Source organism: Felis catus, chromosome B1 (assembly GCF_018350175.1).
Source record: "Felis catus isolate Fca126 chromosome B1, F.catus_Fca126_mat1.0, whole genome shotgun sequence".
In the NCBI taxonomy this organism is placed as follows: domain Eukaryota; kingdom Metazoa; phylum Chordata; class Mammalia; order Carnivora; family Felidae; genus Felis; species Felis catus.
The window spans coordinates 44,721,251-44,741,419 of record NC_058371.1 but is presented as its reverse complement, the minus strand read 5'-3'; the positions used below and the strand labels follow the sequence as shown (position 1 = coordinate 44,741,419).

General features: G+C 55.6%; 1 protein-coding gene across 3 annotated transcripts in view; it reads left to right on the top strand.

Moving 5' to 3' along the window:
• Positions 1-2,521: 2,521 nt before the first annotated feature.
• ADGRA2 (adhesion G protein-coupled receptor A2) overlaps positions 2,522-20,169 on the top strand; it is a 53,416-nt gene continuing 35,768 nt past the window's right edge. For 2 of the 3 annotated variants that reach the window (XM_023252613.2, XM_023252612.2), the window contains exons 1-2: positions 2,524-3,203; positions 15,399-15,470. In XM_023252613.2, the coding sequence (XP_023108381.2) occupies positions 2,941-3,203; positions 15,399-15,470 (335 nt within the window). In that variant the 5' untranslated portion in view covers positions 2,524-2,940. Of the gene's footprint in view, positions 3,204-15,398; positions 15,471-20,169 lie in introns of all 3 variants that reach the window. The other variant, XM_023252614.2, reaches the window with a different exon arrangement.

The window sequence follows — 20,169 nt, the reverse complement described above, 5'->3', positions numbered from 1 at the left end:
CACTCACTGCTGCTCCAAATGGAGGGGCTGGTCTCCCGTGGGGTGACCCATGTCAAGAGGCCCCAGCTACCCCTTGACAAGGAGGACTGGATCAGCATCGAAGCTGGGGGCACAGAGAGGTTGGCTAGCAGCTAGAACCTAGCAAAGGCAAACTTCTTTTGAGAGCGACAGAGCAGATGTGAGCCCCAGACCCTTAGGGAATAATTATGGTTTAGTAGAGTCAGGTGGGTTACACGTCTCCCCTAAATGGGGAGTTACCTAAAACTTTTGGTAAGCTCCCTCTCTCTCTTGCTTCGGTAGGATCAATTCAGCCTCCTCTCTATTATCATGGTACCTTATCCCTATCCCATTAAAGAGTTCATCACACCATCCGGGTGTATTGAATTGGCCAAACTCCCTAGCCAGACTTCTGGAGATTGGGACGAAGTGTGAGTTCTCCTTCTGCCCCAAACAAACTTTGAAACAAAAAGATTTTCATGTAGGCCACTCATTCATCCCACCCTGCACCTCTGAGAACAGCTAAACCAGGAAGCATCCTGTGGGAAAAGCTCTGAGCGGTTCAGAGGAAAGAGCACCTGAAAAGCAGTCAGAGGGTAACTTCCCAGGCCTGGCCGTTTACTGCCCGTGACTCAGTTTCCTCATCCACACTTGTAAAATGGGAAAGTGACTCCTGCCCCCATTCACCTCCTCTGGGCGGGTATGGAAGTCAAACGTGATGCCAAGCAGGACAGGACAGCATTTTATAAATGCCCCCGTGAGGCACCTCGGTCCCACCTGTGGGGAAGCTCTGCCTTATTAAATGTCACGTGGCCTCTGTACAGCCTCAGAGAGTTCATGTCACAGCGCAACTCCCGTCCAGACTTCTGACTGTCTTCGTTTAGCAAAAGGAATTGACAAAAGGAGCCGTGTGACCCAGGCCAGAGCCCTCTCCTCCTCCTCTCTGAGAAGTTTTCCTTGCCTGGGAGCAGGAGAGTTGAATGGCAGACCGTGCCTGTGGCCGTGGCTCTATCTCGACCCTTCCAAAGGAATGCGGTCTCAGCCTGCGTGCCGCCCCGCGGAGGGCTCCTGCTGGGGAGTCGGTGCCCCTTCTCTCTTACTCCATTTGCAATCACTATTTATTTATCTTTGGAAGTTGAAGGAACCAGAGCCTGCGGCCTGGAGAGACTGGTGGAGCCAGAGAGCGAAAGTGAAGAAGCCAGTGTCTGGGCCCGGTGTCTGCCACTGGGGGCCAGGAAGAGAAGGCGCTTCCCCGCAAAGAGAGGTGGGAGACTGGATGAAAGGCCACAGTGCTGGAAAAGGTGCCACACACACCAACAAGGCCAAGAGCACAGAAGGAAGGCGGCAGATGGCGACCTTCTTAGGTGACAGAAAAGATGAGGAACAGGACTCCTGCCCATGGATCCCCCAACCCAGGCAGCCTGCTCCTCAGCAGCAAAGGGTCTATTAAGTGGCAGGTACGGCCACTTTGTGGAGAAACTGAGGGAGCAGACACAGTGGACCACACTTCCCTTTTCCCTCCGATCCCAGCCCCATTCCCAGCTTGCATTACAGCGCATCTAAGACCCTCGGTCAAACTTTCATTTCCATCCCCAGTTGTCAAGGTCAGACACTACCCAAAGCCCCCAGCCCTCTGCCTATGGAAACTGAGTGCCCCTCTCTCACTCACTCATTCAAATGCCACAGCTGACATTCATAAACTAGGGGGCAGGCAGAGCCCCATTCTGACCCCAGAGACTAGAGATACTCCAGGATATTAGAGGCTGTGTTCAAAGTCAAATAGAGCTGTCTAGAATGAGGCTTTCCTGACTCACAGTGCAGTGCTCTTTCCACACCCTGGTAGGTTCCCTGCTTTTTCTCTTCCCATTTCCCTCATTCCCACTGCCTCCCAAACACACACGCGTGCCCCCACCCCACACGCACACGCGCGCACACACATAAGAGGCCAGATCTAGCCTGTTGCCTTGGCCTTTGACCCCTCCTTGGCTGAGTGACAAGCACCCCCCGCTGCGTGAGGTCACCGGCGTCAGAGGAGGGTCTGAGACTCCTAGGTCTGTGGGAGGGAGAGCCGGCTTCCAGACTAGCCCATCAGGTCAGGAGCCAAGCGAAGCTGAGTCTCAGCGACCCCAGGACGGTGAACGAAGTTCAATCACAATCCCAAACAGGCAGCACCAGGTATCTCCGGCCAAGCCCGCAGGGCAATGAAAGACCCAGAACACGGGGGCGCGGGCTGGATGAGCTTGAGCCAGGGAGGGTTTTGTGGAAAGTGATGGTGGTTGACTCTGAGGTCCGAGACGGGGTGTGGAGAGGAAGAGTCCCGGCCCGGAGAAGAGGGGCGGGAGGGAGAAAGTCTAGGTTCAGGGCGGGCTCGCGGGACAAACGGGGCCTCAGGCCGCCCGGCCCGCTCTCGCTCCCAGGAGGGCAGCGGCCTGGCTGCGTGTCGGGAGGCGCTAGGGCCTCGCGGACGGGCGAGCCGGCGAGGGGAGGGCGCCCTCCGCGGAGGGCGGGCGGGGGCCGGCGGCGGCGGGAGCGGCGCCGCGCAGGAGCTGCCTCCATCCATGGCACGGAGAGGCAGCGGTGGCGGCGGCAGCAGGAGCCCGGCGCGATCCGCTAGGTCCCGGCCCGGCAAGAAGGGAGCAGGCGTCGCGGAGCGGTCCGGCCTCAGCCGGCCCGGGAGCACGGCGCAGAGCCTCGGGCCGCGCCGCCGGGGGCCGCCTGCGCCGCGCTGACAGCCGCGCCCGCGTCCTCCCCGCCGGGGCGCTCGCCGGACATGCCCCCGGGGCGCGGCGGCGGGGACCCCGGGGCTTGCCTCCGCCCAGGGCCCCCCGCCCCGCCCTCGGACGCCCCGGGCCCCCGCTGAGCACGCCTCCCGCAAGCCCGGGTCCCTGTGGCCGGCGCGCAGACGGGCCCCAGCGCTGTGGGTCCCCGCGGGGCAATGGGCTGATGGGCGCCGCGGGACGCAGGATGCGGGGGGCGCCAGCGCGCCTGCTGCTGCCACTGCTGCCGTGGCTACTGCTCCTGGCGCCCGAGACCCGGGGCGCGCCCGGCTGCCCCGTGCCCATCCGCAGCTGCAAATGCTCGGGGGAGCGGCCCAAGGGGCTAAGCGGCGGCGCCCCCAACCCGGCGCGCAGGAGGGTGGTGTGCGGCGGCGGGGACCTCCCGGAGCCTCCGGAGCCCGGCCTTCTGCCTAACGGCACCGTTACCCTGTGAGTACCCTACTCGGCCGGCCCGAGCCCCGACGAGGGCGAGAAGGAAGACAGGGCGGGAGGGGCGGGAGGGGAGGGAAGAGGGGCACGGGACGTTGCCGCCGCTTCAGAGACTTTAGGACAGGCCTGCGTCCAGGCGCCGTGAAGGGAGGCTTGGAGCAGTACGGGAAGGATTAGGGCTCCGGGGTGTGGAGGGAGGAGGGGACTTCGGGGGCGGCTGCGCCCCAGAGAGAGGGACCGCGGGCGCCCACTCACCTGCACAGGTGAGGGGAATGCGCCCTGGCGGGATGCCCACGCCCCTCGACTTTCCAGTCTGGGCTGGTGTTGCAGACTTCGGGGACCTGAGGTGGGTGGGCTGGGGGAAGGTTCAGGAAAGATCGACCCGCGGCCCAAAAGGTGGCTGTGGTCGTCACCTCGGAGGACGCGTCCTCGGCCGGGCTGGAGGAATCTCCCGGGTTCACCCCGCGGGCCTGGCTCCTCCAGTGGGGGGCGCCCCACCCGCCCCACGAGCCTACCAGCCCCGCTTCCAGACTGTCTCCGCGGGACAGGCGGGAGGGAGGGCTCGGAAAATCTGTCCTTGGGATTGCGGCGCTTCTGGCCTGAATGAGACTCCGGCGTCCCGGTCGCCCTCTGGCCCCTCTCCCTCCGCGCGCGTCGGTGAAGTGAGATGTGCGCCGGGTCCTGCATCCCACCCTCTCCTTTACCTCCCCTGGGTACAACACGACCTTTGGCTGTTAATCGATTGACTTCTTCGCTCCAAGACTGCGAAGAAAGAAACCTGGCTGAGGGGGAGGCGGCTGCCTCCCAGCCTCCTTCCGTCATCCCGTTTCCTTTCTCAACCAGGGCCCTCCCGAGCTCTCACTTTGCTGGCTACCAGCGCGGCTCGAACCACCACCCGTCCCCAAGCCTCCTTGATGGGGGCCTGAAGCCCCCACAACCGCAGGAGAATTAGCGACCCCGACCCGCCGCGGCGATTTCCTGCCCTGACCACGTGCTCCCAGCTCCACGCACGCCGTGGAGTGGAGGGTCCGGCCCTAGCCGCGGCCCATGCCTTTCCTGTCCCGGACCTAACCTGCATGCGCTTCCCCTTTCCTGGCTTCCTGACCCCAGTGGCAACCGTCCCCCGCCGCCCCTTGCCCAGAGTTGGGGCTGGCTCACAGTCTATCCTGATTGTGTCCAGAACAATACAGTAATGCCTCTGGTTGGGTGAGTTCAGAGGCTGCCGGCTTCCTGACAGGACACGACTGGTCAGCCTCTGACGTTGGCCGCCTGGCCTGCATTTTCCCCAGCTGGGGTGTGTGTGTGTGTGTGTGTGTGTGTGTGTGTGTGTGTGTGTGCGCGCGCGCGCGTATGTGTGCATTGGGGGGAGTGGAGGCAATGTGTCCGCCGGCTCCCACGTCTCAGCAGCAGCCCTGGGATGTGGCCGTAGCCTGGGAAGGCAGCTGTGGCTGCTCTTTCCTGGTCTCTTTGATTGTCCAGTGGTGTTGAAGGGTCCAGACAGGCCTGGGCATTCCCCGGCCCACTCAGTTCTGGAGGAGAAAAATGCTTGCTGTGTGGAATGGTTGGGCGGGAGTCTGTGTGAGTCCCCGCTGAGCAATGATAACTCAGTTCAAGAGAGGACTCTGTGCATCTGTGCACTGGCTCTTGTGGCTGTGCTCACACACATATGGGGGACACCGTCCCTCTGTATGTCTGCTTGTTGGGATTAGGGAATCCTAACATACTGAAGGCAGAAACGAGGGGGGGAAACATTAAAAGGTGGTTTTGCAGTACATCTTAGAATGATTTGGTAACTAATGCTTTCCAGCCATAGCTAATTCCCACCGACGCCACTGCAAGGAGTGAGTGAGTGGGCACAGCCAACTCTTGGTGAGAATATATTGTGACAGGGCAGCAGCAAACGTGACTGCTAGCTCACCTTCCCATCGCAAACCATTCCCAGAGGAAGGGCCTCTTCTTTGTCCCAGGCCACTGACCTGGCTGGCTTAAGATACCTTCCATAGGAACAGCCCCTGAGCCTGGCTGGACATCCCCACAGTGATGGCAGGGCAGGCCCTAGAAGCCCCTGAGAGCCCACTGGCCCATCAGCCTAGAGTGCGACTGCATCCCAGCCATGGACATATTTCTTAGGCTCTCCCTCCAGGCCCCACATAATCCTGATCCTGGTTGCTGGGCAGGGATTCTCTTCTCAGGGCTCAGCCATACCCATCCCTTCCCAGCATGCCTCTTGAGGGAAGAAGAGAGACAGGGCTGGGAAGGGGCTTCAGCCTGGCAGCAAAGCATGAGGCTAAGAGCTTGGAAACCTTCTCCACACCCTCCCGAACTCCTCCTCCTTACTCTTTTTGTTTCCTTTCACCTTTTTGCCTGTCACCTGGTACAAACAATAGGACTTAGGCTGATGGTTGTTGCTTTTTTGTTTTTGTGTTTGTTTTTTTTTATTGCATCATGGCTTTACCTCCCTCCTCCCCTGTTTCCCCCCAGAATGGGCCACCAGGTTCCAGTCCCCCTCACACCCCACCCTGCTCAAGGGGACCCGGGACTCCCCCTTGGGAAGCCTGGTAGACACCAGTGCTGGGATTACTCAGGCAAAGAAAGCGCTAGATCAGGTGCCTGTGCAAGGAGCCTCCTGTCTCTGCTCAGAGAGAGCTTGCAGGCAGTTCTGAGGCAATTCCATGAACAGCCCTATTTACCTCGCTGAAAACCCTTCCACCTCCACCCCTATTATCTTAACTTCTGCCTTCTGTTTTTGTAGACCGTGTGCCCCCTCTCCCCACCCTTTGCTCTTTTCCCTTCTAATGGATTTTCATGCACAGTTTTCCAGGAAAGCAGAACTCTTGGCTCCCTTCCTGATCCATCGGTCCCACCCCTCAGCTCAGTCCACAGGACAGCTGTGGGCACCGAGGCTCCTGTCTGGAGCAGGAGCCTTTATGGCTCTCCCCCAAGGGGGAAGGTCTCGTGGGGGGTGTGGTGGGTGACTTGTTTTGGGGAGAGCCTGGGAGAGATGTGAGGAGCCCTGTGAACCCCCCACCCATTCCTGGGCAGCAGCTGATGGGCCTGCCCTCTGCTTGGCAGCTCTGGGAGTGAGAGGGAGGGGGAAGGGATAACAAGGAATTCTAGGAAAGGACTGATAACAGATAACTCCAGAAGGAAATCTCCTGCGAGGACCTTGCAGGACATCTGAGCAGCCCCTCAGAGGATTCCAGCCACCACATAAATTCCTAGACCGTCTGCACTGAAAAGGCCCTTGCAGATCAGCAAATCCAGCCCTGCATCTCCCATCTTACAGGCTGAGCAAACTGAGGCCAGGATTAGCTGGTTGGGCTGCCTTCCATTCCTCTCAGGTGAGGGACTCAGTGCTCACCTGGCTGGATTTGGGACCCAGCGGACACAAAAGCTGCTTTCAAAAACCCAGTTCCTTCCCAGCAGAACCTTGGCCCTTTTGACCTGGGAACATTCCAAGGCTGGGTGCGGAGGGGGCAGGCGCGGTACTGGTCACTCCAGACTCTCCCAGAACCCACACACCCCCTCCGCGCCGCCACCCGAGCCTCGCCTCCCGTTTCTGGGGCAGGGGGTGGCCCACCACGTCAAAAACCCGCATGGAAGAGAAGGGGCGTTTGCCATTCAGACGCACCTAATGGTGGCTGGGTCCTTTTGCTATGGGTTTGGTGGTCTTTAGGAGCAGCATGGGGGAAGGGGAGGCCCCTTCACAGCCCTTGCGCTTGCTCCAGTCTCAGGAAAGTGGTTCTCGAACACAGATCTCCCTCTGAAGCCCCAGCTCTGGACGGGGCCCTCCCCCCAGTGCCCCTCACCCCAGCCACCAAGATCCAGTTGGGGGAGTTTGGGGCAAAGTGTGCCAACGGCCCGTGCGCAGAGCCTGAGGGGAGTGGAAAGATGCTGGCTGGAGGGGCGGGCCCTCGATAGCTTCCCCACCCCCTTCTCTTCCACCCTCTTTCCCCCATATGGTTCTCATAAGGTCTGGGCTCAGAGACAGCAGCCAGAGGAAGTGGCTGTGTACAGAGAGCTTTTGTGAGGGAGAGGAGGGGGAGGGGGAGAGAGCAGAGAGAAAGAAGGAAAGAAAAGAGGGAAGAGGCTGGGGGCCGAAGGTGGGAGGAGGCTAGAAGACTCCAACCCACTACCTTCCCCTCCTGATGCAGGGTCTCAGCTGCACCAAGCCCTTGTGGGCTTCTGACCCCGCCTGTGTGAAATCAGGGGCCCAGAAGAAATCCAAGTTCCCCCCTGACTTTCCAACTACCTGCCCGGAGAAGCTGGAGGCAGCCAGCCCCTCCCTGGGGGTCTTGGGGACTCTTGCCCTTAGGGCTCTTGTGAAAGATGTAAGGGTCCCTGCTCACATCTCTGGGCAAGCACTGGGCGGAGACCAGAGCCCTCTGGGGTTTACTGGTTGAGTCCTCATTGCGCCGATGAGACTGGAGAGGCCACCGCACTGAGCTCCAAAGACAACCCCTATAATTCAGCATCCCAGTGGTTCCAGGACCCAGAACGGGTAATTTGGCCTGAACTACTCAGAACATGTGCATGAACCCAGCTACTCCTGATCCCCAAGGAGGTCCCTTCCTGCTGACTACCATGGATCATCCTTCTGTGCTGGGGGATGGGGTGGTGGGCAATCCCCAGTCCTGGGGGTGAGTCTGAGAATTTCCCCCAAGGGCACTGGCAAACCAGTGTAATTTGAACCTGACCATAAATTGACCCTTAAATTGGGGGTCATGTTTTTAAAGGGAGAGAGTTTCCAAGTTTATGCCACATGAGAATCATTGGGATAAGAACCCTTTCCTGAGGGAGAAAAAGTTCCAGCCACCTCTGAGCTGATCCTTCCATTCAGTGGGCTCTCCTCACCGAAGCCCAGAGAGGGGAGGTGAGTTCCCCAAAGCCACACAGCCTGAACCAGTACACCTCACTCCCTCTAAGGTATAGACAGCCCCCCCCCACTCCTCCCTGGGACCAGACAGAGAGCAGGGGAGAAGAGGGGAGGGAAATGGCCCTGGGCTGAGGAACTAGAAGGCAAGTCCGGTAACTGCTAGGAAGGGGCTGCTTGGAGGGGCTGTTTATTTTCATTCCCCCAGCCCAGCCGCTCTGTTCTATTTAGAGCTCAGACACTGACAGGACAAAGCTGCCTCCTCCCCTTCCTCCCTCCTCTGGCGGGCCCCCATCCTTCCCAAACTCCAGAACATTCCTTTGCTTTTAGGACTGGTGGTGGGGGTGGGGGGAGCAGAGAAACTGTGGAGTGTAGCAAAGTCAGGCAACCTCCTAGGACCCAGCTTCTCCAGCCCTTCGAGTGGGGAGAGGCGGGATGGGGGAGCAAAGGGGTGTGCAAGATGGATGGGGCCAGGTGAGGGGCAGGGGAACCAATCTGTCACAGAGGAGCAGGGAACGGGGTGGAGAGAAGCCTGAGGAGGGAGTTACAGCCTGACCATGAGGGGCCAGACATCTCCCAGCTGGAAAGAGAAGGAAGGTCCGAGAGCTGCACCCCCACCCACCCACCCAGGGCTCTTTGCCTGCTGGGAACCGTGTGGTGAGGCAGAAACTTCAGACTTCAGGCTCTAGGAGACACAGTATTCAGGATGGCAAAAACCATCAAATACAATGAGTGGGAGTCTTCTGTCCAAACCCTTCTTTTACTGAGAAGAAACCCCCAGAGAGGGGCTGACCTGCCCAAGATGACACAGCTCGGAGCCAGACCCAGGGTTCCTGCTCTCAGCCTCTTCCCATAGTGACAAATCAGAGACCGCATACCCCCCCGGGGACAAGGCAGAGGAGATATACTAATCCACTTCCTCCACTCGGACACATGAGCCAGGGTTAAGGGGTAGATAATAGCCTAGCAAATACCTGTGTGCTTAGGGGACCTCTGTACAGAATCACTGCATAGAGTATTTGAAATCAGATGGACCCAGGGAAAGTGGTGTCTAAAGTATGCTTCCTGGTGTTTCTCTCCCTCGCTTGCACCACGCACAGCTTCAGGACGATGCCACCCCTGTGGGGGTGGGTGTCTCAGGAGGGCTATACTGTGGAGCCAGCTTAGCTCGGAGAGGGATGGGAGCTGTCTCCAAACTGTCAGGAGTGAGCTCTGCCCAGATGGAGCGGTAGGGGGCGGGGCGGGGCGGGGGTGGGGGAGGGGAGTGGAGGAAGGAGGAAACCGGGGTTCAGCGTGAACTCTGTCCATCCACCACCCCCACATTCCCTGGAGCTCTGCCTCTCCGGATACCCATCCATTCATTCAGCCAGCGCCTGCTGTTGACCAGCCCGGCGCCAGTGCCAGGAGGCGAGAGACCCGGTCTCTGACCTCAGGGGCCTTACAGTCTCATCATGGAGACTGGATACCGGCTCACAAAAGCAGGACAGGATCGGGGCCTCAGGGCTCCCAAGGAAAACTTCAGGGGTAGAAAGATTAAAGGACAAATTTGTACTTGGGTAAAAATGACTGATTACAAATTGATCCTTTCAGGTTTATTTGTCTTTGAAAAGCATTTGAAAAGAAATCCACTTTCTTCACCCAAAACCATGCCCCCTCCCACCCCTACCCCAGGCTGAGATTTTAGGCCGTTTGGAGAAGCACGTAAGGTGGACTGGGAGTAACTTCCCAGCTTCTTCAAATCCAGGGACACACACACACAAACATTGCATCCTGTCTGACACATGGCCCTCCACCTTTCATGAATGGAGGATTGTAGACGCCGTGTCTCATTGATGTTTGTAGTGCTATTGTGTTACACGGGGCTGAGCCCACAATGGGCGTTAGTGTAGATTTGAAGAATAAATGAATGAATGCCTAGGTGTGAATGATTATAGCAGACTCGATTCCATGGGCTCAAGCTAGGGTGTTGGGGCCCCCAGACCCCCCCCATCAAGGCACACGGACCACCCAACCACAAGCACCTGTAGCACCTCTTCTCCAGTCAGTCCTCCCCATCTCAGCCCCAATTTCTTGGTCGTGCCTGCTCCCCACCAGGATAGGGTGCCCTTGTACAGAGGACAGGTTGGAGAAAAGGAGACTAGAAGGCCCCACACATAGGAGCCATTCCAAGACTATCTTCTTTCCCAGCCTTGACCTCAGGCCCTTGCCTGGACAGTTCAGCTTCAAGACTGAGATCAGAGACCATATCCAGACACAACCCCCTACAGCCTGAGGAAGCAAGTTCCTACCTAGGTCTCCTTCCAGTCAGTCAGGCCTCCAGCCAAGGGAGGGGATGGCAGGGAATTTCAGGAGCACTGTACGTCTCCTCCAACATGTAAGTCCCCTGCAATCAGGCTGCATGGACATGAAGGGCAGCCCTGAAGAGAAGGGAAAGGAGGGGAAGCCACAGGAAGGCAGCCTTTCGTCTGAGGGTGTGTGTCAAGGCAGGGCCTGTGGACCAGAGGCAGTGTCACTTTTAGAGACCCTATTGTCATATCAGGCATACTGAAATGCACCCACGGCCTGCGAGGAACATAACAATCACTGCTAATCGACATAGTAGGACATTTGGTTGTTATTTAGTTAAGGGTTTGTTAATGTCAATTTTGCTTTTTATAGCATTTATATTTCAGAGGCAGTGATTATTTTTTCGTTTTCAGACATCTCTGTGGGCCCTGGAAGTGCTCAGAGGCCTTGGGCACTGTGCCCGCAGAAGGAGCTGGGAGTCTGGTTCCACTTGACCGTTCAGAGTGGCTGTGGGCCTGAGATCCCTCACTGATGGCATCCCTAAGACACTGCCAAGGTGCCAGCAACAGATGTTGGAGACAGGTCCTCCTGAGCCCCGAGGGCCTTGAGGATGGTCTGAATTCCAGGCTCAGACTCCCTGGAGAGCACAGATTCTCCAAGTGTCCAGACGTGTGGTCCTCACACGGTGGAGGAGGGGGGTATGACATGTATGACTCTTCCTGCATCTGAGAGAACAATTTGGTTCAGGCATGTGTTGGCCCCATGTCCCACGGAGTGGTGCCCACATGACCCCTACGGGGTCATCTCTGATGTTGGGCTGGGATCTGGTGAGTTCCTGTGGCTGCCCAAAGGCCACAGGGCCTCTCTGTAGACGCCAGCCACTCGCTCCCTTGGCCTCCAGCCTCGTTAGCGGTAACTCTGCTTGCTCCTCTTCCCTAAAATAGGACCCTGGCTGGGAGAGAGTTCTGGAATAGACTCAGTGTGCCCCCTCTCCTTGGCCAGATTTCAGACCCTAGGGTAAGAGAACAGGGGACTCCAGGGACTGGCCCCCCTTCCTGGGACTATGTGACGATGTCGGAGTGGTAGACGGGGAGGGAGGGAAGAAAAGCTGGAGAGGCCGGGTTGGGTGAGCCAGAGGTCCGTGCAGCGGGGCTAGCGTGGTTGGGAAGGAGATCCACCCGGCAGCCTCCCTGTGCTGTTGCAGGGCGAGGGGTTGGGGCAGGCTGAGGAAGTATCTGTCCGGTAGGGGTGGCAGGGCGGTTAAGATGGGCCCAAGCTGGCACTGTGTCTGTGAGGCTGCATGGAACCATGGGCCAAGGCTCCCGATCCTTCCCTGCCTGATTGCTGGGGCCGCCTGGCCTGTTTCTGTCCCCTTGAGACAGCCTAGCGTGGTGGGAACATTCTTCTTCCCATTGGAAGAGGCTGTGCGTGTCTTCTCCGACCCCTACTAACTGCCAGCTTCCTACTTGCCCAAGACAACACTAGACCCAAGCACTTTCTGTCCCAAATCACTGCCCTCTCCACCCCACCAGACTCACAAAGGGCACCTCCTGAGAACTGAACCAACAAGCACAGCCGAAGCCATTCTCTGGATAATCTGGATCCAAAGCAAAATTTCCTCAGCCCCATCTAGGTTGCAAAGACCAAAAGATCCAATTCTGGGTATTTGGGGACTTGGATCATAGAGATATCTGCCTGAAGTTTGTCCAAGAACTAGAAATATGGCAAGAAGGAGACCCATGGGAGGAGAAGGGTGAACCACTGTTTGCCTGGTGTCCCTGCTTTCATGAATGGCTTATAGAGAGTGGGTATGGGGGAGATCAGGGACGTGTTCTCTGCTACAAGAAAAGTATCTCATTTCAAGACAGCGTTTGCACCGGGCTAGTCAAACCGGAAGCGTGGGCTGCAGCTGACCCCCTGCCCCCGCACCTCCCCAGCACAACAGGGGCTGCCTCAGAGAGAGGGGGCCCTGCCAGAGAGGGATAGGACACCAAGAGATGAGTTGGTCCTTTTCTGGGCCATAGGCTCATCCTCACCTGACTCTGGGCTGGTCCCCAATCCTTTGCTCTGCCCCCACACGCTCCCCCCCCACACACACACAATTTCCTCAGTATCTCTCAAGCAACCCAGACTTCCTCCTGGGGAGGTGCTGGCCACAAGGAAACTGGATAAGGGTTAAGCCACTAGCCACATGTGGTTCCTGAGCACCTGTAAGGCGGCTGATCTGAATTGAGATATGCTGGAACAGTAGAATACTCGCAGATTCCAAAGTCTGAGTACCGAAAACAGAAAAAAGGAAAACGTCTCATTACTAATTTTGTATATCGATCGCATGTTGAAATGCTAACATTTTAATACTTTGAGTTAAATAAAATATATTATTAGAATTAATTTTTAAACTTAAAAAAATGTGGCTACTAGAACATTTGAAATTATGTATGCAGCTCACACTATACTTCTATTGACCAGCTCTGGGTTAAAGAATTTGGGGTATGCAAAAGGTGTTCAAAGGTTAAAGGCTGAAGAGTCTGAAGAATGTGGGGTGCACCCCAACGCCACCTTTAGACCTGTCTAGACAGGATTCTCAAATTAGGATCCCAGGTTTTAATCTCAGGGGATTGGGAGTTGGAGGACTTTTTTTTTTTAATTTTCTGTTCAATGATATTTAAACAAAATTCTTTTGCAGATAATTTTGAGATAATTATTAGAAGGTATTTTCATAGTGTAAGATTTTCATTTCCAAAGTCAATACTTCTCAAACTAGAATCCTCAGACATATTCTCAGGAAAGAAGATATTTTTTCCTCCCTTTAACAGGTCTCTGCTCAAGTTTGAGAAATAATGTTCTTGGGCTTCCCCCTTCATGAACAGGCTTGTGATAATTCAGCAGCCCTGTTTCTCTCTCCTACCATACCCTCTCCCTCCTCCTCCCCCTCCCCTGTACCCTCAGACTTATCAGCATCCCATTCCCCACAAACCCAAGGAGGGGGCAGTCCCTGGGGGACACCCTTGGGGTTCGGCGGGGGGGGGGGAGGTTGAAACCTATGCCCTTTCTGCACTATTCTTCCTGACACTTCTAAAAACACCGAGGGGTCCTCTCTCACCTTCTCTGACATTTAATGAAACCTCTAAACCTCAAACTCTGAGCATACGAAGGGAATGAACAAGAGATGAGGCGAGGTGGGCTTTGATTTAAAAGTCACACCATCAAGAGCCTGTCACCACAGAGGGAGCCCCTGCAGCCCCACCAGGGCCTAAATGAGACCATTAGAGGCCCTAAGAACTGACAAGATTATTTATGATTTATAACCACCATGTGTAATGTGATTTAAAATCATCCTAATCAATCAGGGGCACCTGGGTGGCTCAGTTGGTTAAGTGTCTGACTCTTGGTTTCAGCTCTGGTCACGATCTCTTGGTTTCTGCGTTCAAGCCCCACATCAGGCTCTATGCTGACAGTGCAGAGCCTGCTTGGGGTTCTCTCTCTCCCTCTCTCTCTGCCCCTCCCCTGCTCTCTCTCTCAAAATAAATAAGTAAACTTTTTAAAGTTTTAAAATCATCCTAATCCATAAAATGAGAATAAAGGAGTCAATGTGAGTTCTAATATAATGACAACTGTGATGTACTTTTTGAAATGTCAAGGGTGTGTGTGTGTGTGTGTGTGTGTGTGTGTGAGCCCTTTGGAAACCCAGCATCCCCTCCCCCGCAACACTTTCACACAGTCGCTATTCAGGCCCTGCTAGGAAGTGTCACTGTTGAAAGGACCCTTAGTTGGGGACCAGAAGGGTGGGAGGGGTCTATCTGGAGAGCAGGCAAGGGAGGGAGCCCCCTTCCACTCTAGCCTCCATCCTGGCCGTTGTCTGTCCTCCATGAGCCTCTTGAAGGTGGAGTATTGGAATGTCAGCTGTCTGGGGCCATCTCACACCTGTCTTGATATATTCACCTACCCACTTCCAGTAAGCTTGTGGGCAGAACTCTTGACAGCTGCTAGCATGCCTTGTCCCCACCCCCGTCCCCCAAGATCTCTTTTACTGTCCATCTCAGAGGCTGCCCACTCGAGAGAAGATTCCAGACCTACAGCTCTGGCCTTTCCATGTCCACCAATAGGAGCAAAGAAGTGAAACCCTTTGTTTCAGCCCAGAGCAGGCAAGAGTTTGGGCTGAGAGGCTCATTAAAGCGTTTTAATAAGCAATTAACTCAAAGGATGAGCCCTTTGGCTGGTCTGGAACTTCCTCCTCCCAGGGAGCGAGTCTGGCAGAGAAAGGCTAAGTGGGTGGGCAGAGTGGGTTTAGTCAGTAGCTTGGGGCCCCTCTCCTCCCCCTCTAAATACAAATAAATAAACAGAACTCAGAGTGGGCAGAGGCAAAGGCCAAGGCCCGGGCTTCCACCAGGCACAGGTTTCTATCAGTTTTCTGTCGAGGCCGAAGCCAGGCTTAGGGAGGCAAGGGTATGCAGTCCCTCTGAGCTGGGGGCCTTCGAGGGCTGGGAACAGTCCCCTCCTGTGAAGTCCTCTGCTCACACACAAAGTGTTGCCCAAGGATGGGCAGCTCCTCCCACCTGCCTCCATACCTACTGGACCTCCTGTTCCACCTGCCAGAGCCCTGACCCAATTCAGACCATTCCCCCTACCACTCTCCTCAGGGTATGGGGCTGAAGACCTGAGAAAGAGCCCTGGAGGGCAGGAGGAGGGCGCTGTGGCTCGGGCAGTGGTTCTAAGGTGGAAAGGGGCCATTGCAACTTGACACCTGTTCAGCCCACTTACATAGAGTCCTGAGTCAGATGCGGGCCATGGCAGGGAACCCAGGGCAGGTGAAATATCTAATTTGGGGCTCAGTGGGCTAACCAATCTGCTTGAACCATTCCCTGGCTCTTTCCTGGAGGGGGTGGGGCTCCTGTCTTGCACCATTTACAAGAAAGGGGGCACCATTTACACAGAAAGCAACATGGTTGTAGTGGTGAAACCTCATCCCCGCTCCAGCCACACTTTCTGGCTTGTAACAGCACGTTCTCCTGTCTGTGTTCTCTCTGTTCCTTCAGGCTCTTGAGCAACAACAAGATTACTGGGCTGCGGAATGGATCCTTCCTGGGACTGTCCCTGCTGGAGAAGCTGTAAGTGTTGGGGCAAAGTGGGCGGAGGTGGGGGATAACGGTCATGGACAAAAAGTCAGTCCAGGCAGGAGGGGGAACACTGGGTGCCGAGGGACTTCTCAACCCTAGGACCTGCTGGCTAAGCAGGGCCCAGAGTCAGACCCGCGAGACTTGACCACCAGGTGAAGGGTATAGAGAGAGACCGGCTCCTTCAACCAGTGACGGCAGCGAGAAGTAGGGAAGCCTCGCTGGTTTAGGCAAGGATGGGGCTAAGGGAAGTTCATTAACGCTCTTTAATGAGCAATTAGCTGTGAGGGCTGAGCCCCTTAGCTGGCCAGATGCCATCTCCCCCATCCAGCTGGGGGCCCAGCATAAAGGGCTGAGGAGGATTTAGTGTGACTGGGGCCTCTTTCCTTGTCTCCCCCCAGCCAAACAAACCAACAGACAAAGCCCCAAGGGGCTAGCGCCTGGGCCGAGGGTGGGAAAGTGGATTACATCCAGAAGGCCCCCACCCGCACTGCCCTGGTCTGGAGCTGCGTCCTGCCCTACAGGCCCAGGCAGGCTGGCCTTGGACTCAGGACTGCAAGGACCCCGCTGGCCAGGAAGAACTTTTTTAACAGAGTTGGGGACCTGACTCAGTCAAGGGCAAGCTACTTAACCTGCCAAACGAGCCCGTCTGTCAACTCCCTGTTCAGCTGACCAGCTCCAGGAACCATAGCCTGTATGATAGCTTTAGGTCCTGACTCCCACAGGACATCTGGGCCCCCGTCCCTCCTGGAGCCCTATCCTTGCTTCTTTCCGCCCCTTCGGCACCCTCTCTCCTCCTACCTCTGCTCCCACCCTGCTGGGCATTCCTAAATCCTTCAACAGGGCCCCTGCTCCTCTAGTACCAATTCACCCGACAGGCTTGGATCAGTGTGATGGGGGATACAGAAGAATCAGGGGGAAGAGATCTCAAAGAGCCAGAGATTACATGACAATGCCACGTGTGTTAGAATTAAGGAGGTTGGGGTTTCCCTAATGCCCAAAGGAGGAACCTCACTGATCTGTGAGGGCTGGAAAACTCAAGGGCAATTGGGATGCAGTAGCTACATGACATGGGAGTTTAGATCGTTAACCATGACCATGATCTTATGAGATCATCTCTATTACCACCCACTTCACAGGGGAAGGGAAAGCCTCTCCTCCAAAGTCCCCAGGGCCATAAGGAAAGCTCAGAGGCCTGGCTGGGAGAGTAGGGGTGGAAGGTGCAAGCCCACGTTCCGGGTGGAAAGGCAGAGGACGTTCTCTCCGATCTGAGGCATGCTGGGGTGGGAGGGGGTCTCAGGATGTTGACTGTGCAAGCACACAGCTCCGTGACCAGGTCCCTCTACCATCTGCTCTGCAGCTCACAGGCAGGGTGGTCCAGACAAGGTAGAAAGGACTGCCACCAAGCTGCTATTAAAAAGTCTCCTTGGGTCCGAACAAATAGGGAAAGCTTTTACCTCCCACACGCAATTAAGCGTGCGGATGCTCGGATTCCTGCACTCAGCCCAGGCTGGGTCTTAGAGGGCTGGGGGGCCAGAAAGCTCGCGCTCCTTCCAGGGATCTTTTGGAGGATGACAAACTAGAGCTGCCTCCAGCCTTTTGCCCTGCCCCCACCAGAGCTGACCACCGCCCAGAGCTGCTCTCCCTTCTTAGCTCCAGCGAGAGCTGCTCTGAGCCTCCCGTGGCCCCACTGACGTCTTCCCATCTTTACCCTCTCACTTTATCAAAGACCCACAGGGGTCTCCCTGCTTCTCATCCTTCAGTCTCATGAGAGTAAACGTTCTGATAAAGAAAAAAGACAGTCCTTCCCTCCTTCCCTTCCCACCCATGCCACCACACTGAACCACCCCCCCCCCCCCAGCCCCACAGACTCAGGTCACTGCACGGCAGGTGCTTTCAAAGCATGGGAAGCCATCAGAGAAAAATGAGAGTAGTCAAAGAATAATGACTGACTGCCACATCATGTGGCGTGGCAGGCGCACGGGGCAGGACACAGATGAGAAGTCAGAATCCTGAGTGTGAGCCCTGCTTGGAGGTTAGGAATCATCCAAGGTCTTCATTCTAGAGTCCTGTTTGTGTGCTGAGCTCCGTTCTAGGCACTGGGAGTGAACATAGCAAACCAAGTGCCTGCCCTCATGGAACTTACCCTCAACTGATGGGACCCGGAAAATAGCACATAAATGTACAAAGGTATCAGGAAATGATAAGTACTACAAAGAAACCCAACGCAGGGTGAAGGGGGGAGAAAGCAATGGCAGAGGGGAAGCCTGCTATTTTATGTATCAAGGTCAAGGAGGGACTCTCTGACAAGGTGACTGAGCCCAAGACCTAAGGAAGGGAAGAATCTGGAGGGGAAGGCCCTACATCCACAGTATGCCTAGTGGGTCTGAGAAACCGAAGAAGGACATGTTGGGGCTCCTGGGTGGCTCAGTCAGTTGAGCGCCTGACTTCAGCTCAGGTCATGATTTCAGTTTGTGAGTTTGAGCCCCACATTGGGCTCTGCTCTCAGTGCAAAGCTGGCTTCAAATCCTCTGTCTCACTCTGTCTTGCTCTCTCTCTGCCCATCCCCCACTCATCATTTTTTTTTCTCTCTCTCAAAAATAAACATAAAAAAAAGAAGGACATGTTAATGGGGGGTAGTAGGAAATGAAGTCAGAGCGATGCAGGCATGGGTGCCAGGTCTGGGACCTCAGGTTCCTCATGTGTAAAAAAAGGGGGGACAGGGTGATTTGTAAGGCACATTATGGATTTTAAACTTTATGATGTTGGGGTGTGTGTGTGTGTGTGTGTATGATACCCACAGGTGCTGCTTGAGAAAGAAAAAAAATCAAAGCACCCAATGATGCAGCCAGGCTTTCCAGAAGAAGGGAGGCCTCTGGGCAGAGGGGTGTGCTGTGTTCAGTAGGTGCTCATGCTTCTCAAGGATAGAAGGCAGTGCAGGGGCCAGAGGAGCCCAGGATCTCCAGCCCAGCTGATCACTGCATCAGTCAGGTTCTCCAGAGAAATAGAAGAAATAGAACCAATAGGAGATGTGTGTGTGTGTGTGTGTGTGTGTGTGTGTGTGTGTGTGTGTCTGTATAAAGAAATTATTTTAGGGGCGCCTGGGTGGCTCAGTCAGTTAAGTGTCCGACTTCAGCTCAGGTCACAATCTCTCGGTCCGTGAGTTCGAGCCCCACGTCGGGCTCTGGGCTGAGGGCTCAGAGCCTGGAGCCTGCTTCCGATTCTGTGTCTCCCTCTCTCTCTGCCCCTCCCCCGTTCATGCTCTGTCTCTCTCTGTCTCAAAAATTAATAAACGTTAAAAAAATTTTAAAAATAAAAATAAAAAAAGAAATTATTTTATTTTAGTTCTTTATAAAGAAGATTTAATTTAAGGAAATGGTCTGTGTGATTGTGGTAGCTGGCAAATCCAGAATCTGTAGGGCAGGCCAGCAGGCTGGAAAGTCAGGCAGGAGTTGATGCTTTAGTCTCGAGATGGAATTTCTTCTCCGGGAAACTTTTTTGCTAATCTTAAGCCCTTCAACTGATTGGATGAGGCCCACCCATATTGCCAAAGGTCATCTCCTTTAAAGTCAATTGATTTGTAGACTTTAGCCACATCTACAAAATACCTTCACAGCGACACCTCCATTCATGTTTGAGTAAGTGACAAGGTGCCATAGCCTGGCCACGTGAACACATAAAACTTAGTCATCAAAAACCAGTGTCCCACTGTCCCAGGGATGGGGAGAGATCCTTGCCCCACTCCCAGAGATGCTAATTCATCAGGTTGGAAGGGGCCTGGGAATTTTTTACAAGGTATGCAGACGATTCTCATGCTCATCCGGGGTTGGGAACCAGTGGACCAGATGACCCCTAGACTGTGGGCCTATTCATCACAAATGAGATGCTGTGGCCTGGCGTGCGGTTGGTGCCAGGAAACACTGATCTCTCTGTGCTGGCAAGCTCAGACGTCCAGGCTTGGGCAGCTGAGTCCATGGCAGCCTAACATCCCAGAGCCTGTGAGCAGCAAGTCCCGTGGGAGGGTTGGGGCCTGGCCTAATAATGGAAATGGCAGGTCGGGGCTGCAAAAAATGCCATCATTGCCTCCTTGTGCTGAGCGCCCCTCTGGCCTTTGAAAATTGGTTAAGTACAAGCGTATGGGGGGAGTAGGCCTGGTTAATGCATAGCAGGACCTTGAGGCTGGGAGGAGTACAGAGAGAGCGCCAAGTGGGAATGTGCCTGAGATGATCTCAGGGGAGGACAGGTGCTCCAGAGAGCACCTGGGGTGAGAGGAGAGATGGGGGACACCCTTTGTGGGGCTCTGTCGGCCAAGAAAACCTGAAACAGGGTCCAGCAGAGCAGTTCATGGCCAAGGAGTGTACAGAGTCGTCCAGATGGGTGTGAGAAACCCTGTCTCTGAGCCCTCCCCTCTGTGTCCCAGCTCCCCTCGGCATGGACAAGCCTGTCCGTTGAGGAGGAAAGACTTCTGGGGTGGGGAGGTCTTGAAGGGCATAGAACTCCACTCTGGAGTAAGCAAGGTCTGGGATTGCATCCTGCCTCTACCATTTACTTTCCGGGTGCCTGTCCAAGCCTCGGGTTTCTCCCCTGGAAAAGGGTGGTGTGGGACTCCTGGACAGGCTGTTGTGGGGACAGCAAGGGCTGTCAGTAAATGGCCACTCTGTTCCCTTCTCGGAAGAGTGTGAAATTGCAAGAT